Source organism: Copidosoma floridanum, unplaced genomic scaffold (genome assembly GCF_036245765.1).
Source record: "Copidosoma floridanum isolate Cflo_tuat_1 unplaced genomic scaffold, Cflo_Japanese_pri ptg000004l, whole genome shotgun sequence".
NCBI lineage: Eukaryota > Metazoa > Arthropoda > Insecta > Hymenoptera > Encyrtidae > Copidosoma > Copidosoma floridanum.
In genome coordinates, this window is record NW_028321881.1 from 36261694 (window position 1) to 36274383 (window position 12690).

Consider the following 12690-nt stretch of genomic DNA (forward strand, 5'->3'; position numbering starts at 1 on the left):
TTATTTTCTTATTATTGCACAACTCTTTATATAATTCAATATAAAACTAATACTCATTAGTCTATAATTATTTTTAAGCACCTGACACACGTATTTTTTTCATATAATATTTTTACATTATTAAAAATACTTATAATTGGATTACTGTATATTATTATGTCAGCTTCTTGCTATGAGCTTCTTATTTTAGCTCTCCTAATTTCAATTTAAACGTCAGTGAATTATAGAATAACTTTTACTTCAATAACTATTGTCTCATTCTTTTTCAGGAACTCTGACTGTCAACGTAAGTGTGTTATTGCTGAGTCTGGCATCACCTGACGAGTCCAGTTTGGTAAAAATTCAATTAATTTAGCATTAAATTTTATCAACATAACTACAATTATGATATCACACTTTCTAGACATCTGATATACGACCAAAAGGATTCTAGAATTAGCTTATAAATAATTTTAATGCCAAAAATATGTGTGTATGCAGTATTTTTTAAGAGAAATTGATAAAATATCATTGATGAAGTATTGTTCCTCGAATTAGAAAATAATGTGATAACGCAATGGTAGACTAAAAACATAAAAAAACTTACACAAACAAAGAATCTTGAAAAGAACTTTGTCATTTGATCACGTATTTGCTTTAAAAAAAGTCTTGTGAAACTATTTTAATAAAAAAGTTGTTTTTATTCTTTAAGACTTTACTGATTGTTTCGCTTATACTGTGATAGCTTCTACTTAAAGCATGGAGCTGCAGAAACTTTCGCTTATATCTATACATATATCCATCTATATTACTGAGTTGCTGGAGCGGGATTCTTCACACAACCCTCTACACCCCCACTGCACTTTGCACACCCCCTCCTCCCCATAATGATCCACCACATTAAAGAAAGAATTTGATTGCTATAACGCTGTTAGTTAAAAGTAAATAAATTTAACCTGGAAGACATATAGCTTCCCCTAGCCACTCATAGCCCCCCGCAAAATTTTAAAAGTACCTTCACGACCCCCCTCCCATAGCCCCATACAATAATTAAAAACTCCGTAGATTTATCTACGACCCCATACATCACCCCAGACATTTTTAAGTATCCGCCAACAAGAACTCTATCACCCTCCATACACTAACTTTAACAAAATTTATTTCAAACCAATAAATTTGTTCTGTATATCCTATTATACAACCCTCCATGCCAAACTTAAAAGCACTGCTGTCCTTAGCTGTGTATAGTTATTTATTTCTTTTGTTACATTTATTTATAATACAAATGTCAATAAGTATTACAGCTAAGGTGCAGTAGCTTTTATTGTTATTGTTATTGCTTTCATACGTTAAGTTATAAATATTTTTGAGCACTCCTACGACAAGATATGATCATTCATATTTATTGAAAATAAAGTAATAGAAAAAATAAAAAATAATAAAAATAGTGGTTATCATCGCTAGTAGCCCAACGAAATTACGAAGAGATAAAATACTGCGATTTGAGATTGAAAAAAAAATAGCAAAAATAAGTGTATGTAATAATTTCACTAATTATTATAATTTTATTTAGTGACAATAGTGTATTTAAATTTGAATATACTTGCTCATTCTTTTTTTTTCTTGAAAAATCCATCTGTTCCTCATCTGTTTTTTCTCTGGTATATTTACTTAAAAAAAACTGTTTATTACTTAAAGGCCATTATTATGCGCAACTATAGCTATATTATTATAACTATATTTATGTAGTTTATGCTATAACTATATTTATAATGAAAAATTTCTACTACTTTCTCTTAAAATATGTATCTTTTAAGTTGTTTCACAATACTTATAAAAAGTTATCACAAACATGAACGAATGTTTTGAAAAAGATTAAAAGAATGATTTTATTTAAACACATTTACCTAATTGCTTTACTTCAATTAATAAGTAAATATTTTGATCCCTTAAGATTTATGTATTGTACTTAAATATCAGCCAAATGAGGGGTTAGCTTGTGAAACACGCAGAGGAGCAGAACCCTAGTAGTATATAAACATATTCCTTATACCATGGACTTGTTTTTGACCTTTTGACATTTACTACGTCCCTACTAAGAAAAATAGAATTTACACCTCATGCGCATCTAGCCAAGAGTTTTCTGGTTTTGGCCCTAGTGAAATGTGCCACCAGTTATGGAAACTACAATATTTATGTTAAATGTAAGTTGATACATGTAAGCTTTAAGCCTAATAAAGTTTTGGCAAATACGAGAAGTATCTTAGTAGACTATGTGAAAGTTTGACGTACTGTAACTCAATCTGAATTTGACAGCAACGAAGTTGGATTCATGAATTACTTTATTATAATTAAGAACGATAACTGCCATAAAAAAGTGTTCTCACTCGTGTTGAAGGTAATATCATTGTGTGAATTTGTCATGGTTATAGTTAGAACTTTTTTTCTAATGTTAAAGATTCTAACAATTATCAGTATTTAGCAGCTTTTGAAACAATATTTAGTTACTCATGTATGGATAATGAATTCCTCAGGGACGTCGTCCACATCTTTAATGAGGTTCTTTCATGACCCCTTAGTCAAAGGCGTGACTGTCAAATTAATATTCATCAAAACTGCTTCAATTAAAAAAAAAATTTAATAAATATCGTTTGTCAAATCGAAATAAATACTCATTATAATTTCAGAGTATGAAAGATTGTAAGAATGATTATGTGAAATTTACGTGTAACCTGCCAATTCCAGCTGTTAATGCTTGCCTATGTTTTTAATATATTAAGTAAAAATGTATGTCTGTGACTATATAAATATATTTCGATTAAGTCGAGCGACATTAGAATTTTAAGATATTATGCATAGAATAACAAAAACTATACTGGATTAGTTTTTACTTATTCTTTTGTTCAATTCACGGTCCAAAGGCCCCATTAACATTCAATGATAGTTGACTGGTGCAACACATAAATTGTACACATACACATAATTTCAATTAGAAAAGTAATGAAGTGCAGTTCCAAATAAAATAACAAATATTGAGTTAAAGAATATTAAGTTACAAAAATACAAAAGAAAAAACAAAAAAACAAAAAAAACTAAAAACAAAAAAATAAGAAAAACGAAACTGAAGTGCATAGAAAGCTGGCAGTGCACTGTTAAGGAGATTTAGAAGTAATAATAAAATGCAGATATTATAATAACATTGAGTTTTTAGGATAATCTACAATACGTAGAGCTTATATGAATTTTTTAAATATTTGTTATGGATCATTTATAAAAGAACTATACAAATGAAAAGCATATGATTACCATGAGTTCCTATGAAACGTAATCTCTTTGTCTCACTTATATGGACAAAAGTTTTCAGAAAATGCAAAGATAATGGAAAAAACCTACCTACAAATTAATTTATGTTTAAGAATTCAGCGAGATAAATTTTCATGCATGTTGTAGAGCATTCAGAATAATGCAAACGTCAAATGTAAGTAAAGTATTAAGTTTTTTGGGCATAGAAGAGGGTGCGTAGTAAAGGAGGCGAAGCTGCACAGGTAGGGAGACTTTCCTTTTTTTGACTCTTCAACTGATTCTCCCGAACCTCCTTAAAATCAGGTCTTTAAGTATTTTTGGTAAAAATTATCAGCTGTTAATGTATATATATAAAAAAAGCTACGAATTTCGCTGTATATATGCGTTTTTTAGCTGTATTTATGTGTTTTTTGTAGCTTACATTTATGGCTCTTTCTTTAAGCTGAAAATTTAAGCTGTTTAACTATGCGCGTTCATCCGGTCAACAATTTTATTTGCATACACGTTAACGTCTACAAATTTATTGGTCCTAGTAGATGTTACTATAAAGATGGCAACACTAAAAGAGGAACACTAAGCTTATTTAAATGCTTTTAAAGCTTATAATATAAAATACTATTATTGCTAAAAATTATAATGAATTTCAACAAAATATGATAAAAAAATTAGTATAATGAAATGTTAACAAAAAATTTTAGTACACAGTTTTAAAGCTTCAAGGTTCTTTAAGGTTTAAGAGATGAGGCTGTAAAAAAGTACTCCAATTGCCTCACCCTACCTTACATAAGAAATATGTTATAGTTCACTACTTATTGTCATTTTATTAAAATTTAACTGTTGAAACTATTGATATATTCTCGTAAAAGATACTGTTTAGATAATTTTTCATTGAAACTCGTGCCAAGTTGACAAAGTTTTTTTCATTTCTTTTCCTATCTCGAGCGTTTTGGAGAGGCTTGAGTGCCCTCGGTAGAAAATAAAGGATTTGCCTCGTAAGCACCATCGCTACGTGGCTACCTTATCTCCCTCGAGCTGCAAAATAGCCCCAGATACAATGGCACTTATCTGACAAAAACTACCACCTAAACTATAATGCAATGTTACGCACTTAGACTAGTAAAGTATCTTATTACAATGATACATCATGGCGAATCCAAATTCACCTCAAGTGACAATACACAATCAGAGATTTTTCGTACTTTACTAGTTTAGTTGCGTAATACATTATTATCATGGACTTATAATGATTAGTCTGACGGTTGAATTACTATTGTTAATAAACGTATGATGAAGGAAGCCGCAAATTTTTTGTTTACAGAAATACGAGGTGGAGTTCTTATTGCAACAGCAGTGGTACGATCCAAGGCTTCGTTACAGCAACAGGTCACGCTACGAATTCTTGAACGCTATACACCATCACAACGACATCTGGCTGCCAGATACCTACTTTATCATGCATGGTGACTTTAAAGATCCTCTCATACCTGTACATTTCGCTTTACGTATTTACCGTAATGGCACAGTTAACTACCTTATGAGGTAATCCAAACATATTTTTTGTTTTGATTTATCTTTGTCAATCAGTAATCAATATTTTTTTTTTTTTTAATAAGAACATGTAGGTGCTTTACAGGCAACATAATAAGTTAAAAAATTTTAAAAAACAATGAGCTAATGAAAAAGTATTCTGTAGGTCATACTTACTTATTAACAACAGCACTTTTTTGGATACATCTGTATTATTTTGTATTTTTTTCTGTTGAGAAAAATACGTCAGATGTTATATTATGTATTCTTTATAACAACTTTTAACAATTATTAGTTTAAAGACTGTAACTTTGTACTGGAATGGTGCAAATGAAAAAATCGTGGCACGCCAGAGTCTGTATATACATATATACATATACCTGCATAAATTGCTTGTATAATCCTCCGAGTGTATAAAAATTTTTTTTTTCAAATGAATACCTACTTACATAGTGTACTTATTTTTTGGATTTATTTTGAACGAGTATATATAGCCTTGGTACAGTAAAGCACATTTTACATAGTTATTTGTTACATATTACACTATTGGTTACATGTTACATTATTGGTAACACAGTGTACATTATTAGATACAGTGATTTCAATTCGTTGGTACGGGGATAATGTTACTTAGACCACCTTGAGAGCAAATAATTTTAATGGTAAGGTAAAAGATCCAATATCTGAACAGCTTTTCATGGTAGCCAAATAATTTATCATTTTATAAAAAATTAACGTTTGAAGGTTAGTAAACAATAGTTTAGAAAATAATTTCTGGTTTTGTAGAAATGTTGTGCAATTTTTTTTTCTGAGCCGTTGCCAAATCTAATAAATTAATTTCCAAACTCAGATCCCGAGACCCCGAAATATGGACACGGGTTAAATTGGTTTGCGATTCCTTCGGAATCTGAACCGATATCTGGACAAATGAAATACCGACTTATGTAATACTGAATGCACTAAAAAAAAATTCTAAAATTTATTTTAAGCATTATTCTAAATATAAAAAATTGTTACAATTACATATTTTTTGTATGGCAATTTTAATGATATAAACTTTTATCATAGAAATTAGGGTTGATAATGGGGACTGATATTTGGACAAATAGAATGTGAAATAAATTTTCATTTGAAAAAAAATTAGAATCATGAATAAACTGCCTGTAACTATTAATATTGATAAAATACCAATTCAATTTTTGATTTTCTGACAGAAGTTATGGTAATTATTCAAACTAATTTTTAAATTATCACACTAATAAAAAGCAATAAGAGATGTATAAAGGTTACAGAACTTTCACTAGTGACATAACAAACGTAATCGACAAAAAAAACTCAGTACTAATACAGAATCTTTCTTATTATAAATTAAACCTTATATTGTTTCTTTTTTTATTCTGATTTTGTTTGATGAAGCCTCAATTTCATGGAGATGAATCGATGTATCGATGGATTCTAAACGCTCCTTTAAATTTTTCAATTAATCTTTTAATGCAGTAGTATCCTCGGGTGTAGTCTTAGTCTTAAGTTCTATTTTTGTGTTCTTAATTTTTTTTTGTAATTCTTTTTTGGTTTTTAGCAGTTGCACTTTTTTTTCTTTAATACCTTGTTAATATCGTTCTCCTTCTCTCTCATTTGCTTATTTTTCTCTTTTTTCAACTTTCTAAACTCTATCTCTTTTTCTTTGGCTTTCTTTTCATTATCTTTTTGTTTAAGAATAGTTATTTAATCATCAATGACAAAAGCCAAGTTTCCTTGAAACATTATATTCATCTTTTTGACTGGAGCACTCGAAATTATAAAAAATACTCTCAAAATCCACGAACATAAAAAGTAACAACAATAGAATTTAAAGTATCTACATGAAAAAAAATCAAACATGAAACAAAAAATTCTACCTTTTTTTGGTACTTTGGCCAATACTTCATTATTTGTTGCGATAGCTGTGGAATTTTTTAGGGAACATTCGTTACCAAAGTCTGAGACATTTATATCCACTCCTTGTAGAATACTGCAATTCAAATTTGTCTTTTGGCCGTCATCTTTGCATGACAAGTCAACAGGGTCCTCATAACAGTCACTCGATTTCTTTAATTCACTGTTGAAAATAATATTTTGGCCTGCAGGTAAAAAAATTTATCTTCATAATTTTTGACTGGTGTAGGCAATGACATGTAACAAATAAATTCTTACACTCGGGAAATTCATATCCATTTGAACGTATTGTTTGAGGTTCAAGTATTGTAGTCTTATTATTGCTCTTACAATTCAAGTCAAAGTGGCTTGTCGCATTGTTGGACTTGCTCGTTGAAAGAGAAGAATCTTTTTTTCCAACTAAAAATGATGAGATAAACAAATACAGTTAACCATAGTAAAAAAGATTGAAAATATGTAGTTACCTTCCTCCAACGTCAAATCTTGTACATATACATCTGTCATATTAATAATTGGCACAAGCTCTCTAAGTTCATTCAAAACTTCTAATGAACCTGATACCGATGCATTTTCCTCTGGTATACAAAAAACACCGGAATCATTACTTGCATCGTTGCCAGCACACTGTCGATTGACTTCGGTTGAAATATGGGCTATTATGTCAACTGGCTCTGTTACGTTAAAAAAATCAATATTATCGCTGTTAATTTCTATAGGATGGACCTCCATTTGATCACTAGTTGAGATAGAACGACGCCTGAGAGTGAGACTATCCCAGCACCTTGCAATCTTAGCAAAACTATCCTAACTCGGCACTTTTGTGAAAAGTATCCCACCAAGTTACACTGCGACGAATAAAATATCACAGCACTGTGCTACAACGAACACAATCCTACTGCACTGCGCTACGAAAAAAAAATCCCACCACGCAACGTTGTGACGAAGACAATCCTACTGCACTGTGCTACAGCGATGACAATCCCACCGTGCAACGTTGCGACGAAGACAATCCTACCTCTCTAAGCTACGACGACAATAATCCTACCGTGCTTTACTGCAGTGAAGACAATCCTACTGCACTGCAATACGACAAAGACAATCCCACCACGCAACGTTGCGATGAAGACAATCCTACCACTCTTCAATACGAGGAAGACAATCCCTCCGTAAAATTTTGCAACGAAAAAAATCCCACAGTGCTTCACTATGTTGAAAACAATCCTACCACGCTATGTTATGATAAAGATTAACTCTGACGCAAGTTTTGAATCAGTAATGGAATAAACGTCAGCCTTTCTGACTGACTTGTTAAGTTAATAATTCGATAATTAATAATAATTAAATTAATAAATAAATAATTAATAAAAAAAGATGACAAAAGACGAGTAAACAAGTGTCAATTTTAAGCATCTCAAAACCGTTTTTTTATTTATGAAAAAGTACATTAGGTATGCTTTAATCACTTAATCAAAATAGTCTACTTGATTTTTTAATGTATGAATATATTGATTAATAAATATTTTAATAAATGAGGAAAAGAATGTTGTACCAGACGAGCAGGTAAGTTCAAACAACAAGCAAGTAAGAACCAAGTAGCTCTGACGAGAGCCTTCTTTTGTTTATTGATGTAAAGTAATTTTTTTTTTAATAAATAAATAAGGTTCCAGCAAAAACGACAAAAAGGGCAGTAAAAATATAAGTTTTTTATAACTACGTGATCTATTTAACTAACAAGTTGAATCTTGTAACAGTTGTTTAAATAAAGGTCATAGAAAAATAGCGTTTTGGATAACTTTTTTATATTTTTATTATAAAGTGTTGTATGGCCTTTTAGACGGCAAATACGTGACACATAATTTTTGTACATAATTATCTTTTGATAGCAAAAGAGTTTTATTGTAAATGCAATAATTTGTTAATAACAAATTATTAAAACAAATTAGGCTATGTAGGTTTTTACTCAATTAACTTTGTTGTACATTTTTCTGATTTAACAAACATATTTAAAGAAGTGTATTTGGCAAAACAATGTAATTATCCATGAAGAAAAATATTTACAATTTTTAATGTTTTGTTTGTTTTTTAATAATATTTAATCTACCTAATGCACCTGACAATTATCATTACTCAACTCTTACGATGCATGTATTGTTTATCAAGTACTCTTAGTAAAAAACTGTGTCCACTCTAAATAGTTATGCTTATATTGCTACTTTATTTGTTTGAATTATAACGACTTTCACACGTATTATTTCTTAAAAATAAGCAGTATTCACAAAATAATATTTCAACGTGAACATGGCGACAAGTTTTTGTGCAGCATAATTTGCAATCACAGTTGGATAGAAATTCTTTTATTGTTGGCAAATACTTTAAAATTTTAGTTGGTATTAACATTCTGTCTTTGCTAAAAAAAATAAATTCTAACAAATTTGATATTTCAAAGATTGGAGAGAAATAAATAATTGCAAATGTGTTACGCAAAATGCTTGTCTTATAATATGTAATTTGATGGAATCTTTCATACGTGGTAACTTTTAGAGGGAATTATTTTACGACGTAAGCAAAATCCATGATTCATTAGAATCAGAAAATAGTAGATTTCTTCCTTATGGCAGAAAGTACAACCTGCTCACCCGAAGGGCGCGGTTGTTGTATGTTTGTGCCTGAGGTGAGAACGATATTTTTTGTATCGAGGGTTGAAAGTGCATCTTTGCGCCCATGGGTACACTTTCGGCCCGCGGATTACTTTCCGCCCTAGGGCGGGAACAAACTTTTGGCCAGACAGGACCAGAATTTTTCTTCCTGCCCGTGGGCGGAAAGGAATTAGCTGGTAGGAAGCACGTCGCCCGAGGGACGCAAATTACTATTTTGATCCTACATTTTAATAAAAAAAAAATTATGCTTTTGAGATGCATTTTTTAATATATGCATAATTGTTGATAAAAATGAAATAAAAAGTTTACAAGGTAAAGTAATTATTATCCAGAAATATTATGACTTGATGTACATTTTTTTTATCCGATAATTTTTAGTCAAATACTTACACTTTTTAATATATTTTTGACAAATATGCAAAAAAATGTACGAAATTTTTTTAAAGTATGAACCTGCACATTATATTTTATTTTTGAAATTTAGTAATAAAATAACAATACACATATGGGGAGAATTTTCTTAACTTCCCCAGTGCTACCGCGGACAGGCCGCGTGAGCGCAAAATACGACTTTTTCATCTCGTCACTTGGGCCTGAGAAAAATGTTTTAAAAATCAGAAAAGCATAAATCTCTACACACTTTTTTCTTAGATTTCTGATGGTGCTATCAGTTTTTACAAATGTTTACTTTATAACCTGTAAAAATGCCAATGTTGTTAAACATGCGTTAAATCTCATGATGTTTAATTTAAAAAATTTTTTTGACCATGTACATCGAAAGATTAGATAATTTTACTAATGTATAGTCAATAAAAAAGAGAGGTTTTTTGATATTTTTATGAATTGGATCGATGAATGGATAGGTGCGAGTCATGGCACGGGTGGCTGCTAAGCGCCCGTCACCGCTCCTAACGCGCATGAAAATAATTTCAACATTTTAGCAGGGTGGCATTTTCATACCACAGCTCATGGAAAATGAGCATGTGGTGGAATAGGAGCAAATTTAGAGTACGTTTGTATAATGTATTTATATTAGGAAAATAAAATGGTCATAAAAGTCTACAAAATAAGTAACTTAATTTTATCAATAATTTAATGTGATTCATAGTAAAGGTACACATAAAACAATGACAGACATACCACGTATTTTGAAAAAAAATTGCGTTCTTAATTATTGAAACGCAAAAAAAATCTCTCAATTTATTGTTGAATTTCATAAATTACATTAAATTTATCCATCATAAATTTAGAAAGTTGTTGACTTAACTTTTATTGCTAATTTTTTTGGGATGTTCATTAAAGAGAACGAAACAGCATTATAATTAATACTTTTAATATTTATGAAAACAAAGTAACTGAAGAATGGCGTCATGCTACTCGTCTATCGTGTGCAACAAAATCATAATCTGTATTTTATTTAACTTTCGTAGTCAGCCAGTATAATTACTCGTTTAAGAGTTATTAAGGTTAGGAAATGTTATTTCATCCATTTTGAGGTTCTTTTATTTATTTGTCTACTTATTTAATTTTTTATTTATCTATTGACAAACAAAACAAGTCAGTCAGCAGAGTAATGAACTTTCGGAGCACTTTTAGTTTTCTTGATTGTTTCACTTGACTACTCATCAGTTCTGTCATTTTTCTTTCTTTACTTATTTAATTGCTTATTTATTTATCCCTTTATAAATAAAAAAGCCAGTCAGTAAAGCTACGTAGTTTGGAACACTAACGTTTGAAACTCGCTTACTCACCTGACCCGATATTGTTTTCATAATTTATTTGTTTACTTAAAGAATAACTTATTGATATTGATAAACACAAGAAGTCTCTCGGTAGAGCTACCCAGTTCTTGATTGCTTATTGTTTAAACGTACCTGCTCATCTGGTACAAAATTCTTTTCCTCATTTATTTAAACATTTATTAATCTTTATATTTGTACATTATAAAATCAAGTAGTTTACTATCTTGCTAAAGTGATTAAAGCACACCTAATGTACTTTTTCATGAATACAAAAATGGTCTTGAGATGCTTAGAATTGACACTCGTGTACTCGTCTTCTGGCATCTTATTTAATAAGGTGCTTATTTATTTATTTAATTATAATTAATCATAAATTAATAAACCCAACAAGTCAGTCAGAAAGGCTGACATTTATTCCGTTACTAATCCAAAACTTTTGTCACAGTTTATTTTTATCACAACATAGCGTGGTGGGATTGTTTTCAACATATCGAAAAACTGTGAGATTTTTTTCGTGGCAACATTGTACCGAGGGATTGTTTTCTTTGTATCGCAGAGTGGTAGAATTGTCTTCGTCGCAACGTTGCATGGTGGGATTGTCTTCATCGTAGCGCAGTGTAGTAGGATTGTCTTCGTTGTAGCACAGTGCTGTGGGATTTTATTTGTCGCAGTGTAACTTGATGGGATACTCTTCTCAAAAGTGCCGAGTTAGGATAGTCTTCGTTAAAACATTTAGTTGGGATAGTTTTCCTCTCAAGCGTCGACTGAAATTTCTGTCGTAGAACAAGGTGAGTGATTTATAATTAAATTTTTATCATCTGTCTTCGATGAATAAGTATTACAAGTGAGAAAATCGTTTCAAATACTGACATTTGAAACAGCAGCTTCATATAACTACCTAAGTCTGTCAGTCTCATTCCTTTATAGATTAAATTCAAACGAACTAACAAAAATATTAATTGCTGAAATATAATTTCTAGAAAACATTTATCTCATTTGGATTTAAAAATGTACCGGCTAGTCTTCTCATCTTTTTTCAACTTTCCAAAAGAGCAGGCTGACTTTTGTCTCCAGTCCAGATTTTTTACCTTTCCCTGGCTTTGACAATTTCTAATACATCTGAAGATAAAATATTTGTTTCAAAATGTGCTAAAAATTTATCATTATTTTGTGAACTTGATATATTTTCCGATGTTGAGCAGTCCTTACGTTGAATTTTGGATTTTTTATTTTTTAATGTAAGGTTATGCTTGATAAACCATTTATAAAAAACGTTTTTAATAAAACTAAGAAAACTCTCTCCTGTCATCCAACTTCCTTCAGTATTACCCACTCCCCAGCCTTTTGGAATTGGCTCAAGATGCTCAACTCGAGTGTGTTTGGTGGAAACTGTATTGGCTTCAAACAAAATAAGCGAAGGGGCTGACTAACCACTCACCTGACGACAGTACCTGTCGACTTTTTAACGGCACTTACAATTTAATAAACGGTCCTGGCCCCTTTCCTTGCAACAACTTAATCACCTTTGGGCACCAACTGAAAGGCAG

At 30.7% G+C, this 12690-nt stretch overlaps 1 protein-coding gene across 1 annotated transcript in view; it reads left to right on the forward strand.

The window, feature by feature from the left end:
- The window catches only part of pHCl-1 (pH-sensitive chloride channel 1), a 669372-nt gene that overhangs the window by 169584 nt on the left and 487098 nt on the right, over positions 1-12690 (forward strand). The window contains exons 5-6 of the mRNA XM_089598057.1: positions 270-334; positions 4601-4821. Of these exons, the coding sequence (XP_089454183.1) occupies positions 270-334; positions 4601-4821 (286 nt within the window). The remainder of the gene's footprint in view (positions 1-269; positions 335-4600; positions 4822-12690) is intronic.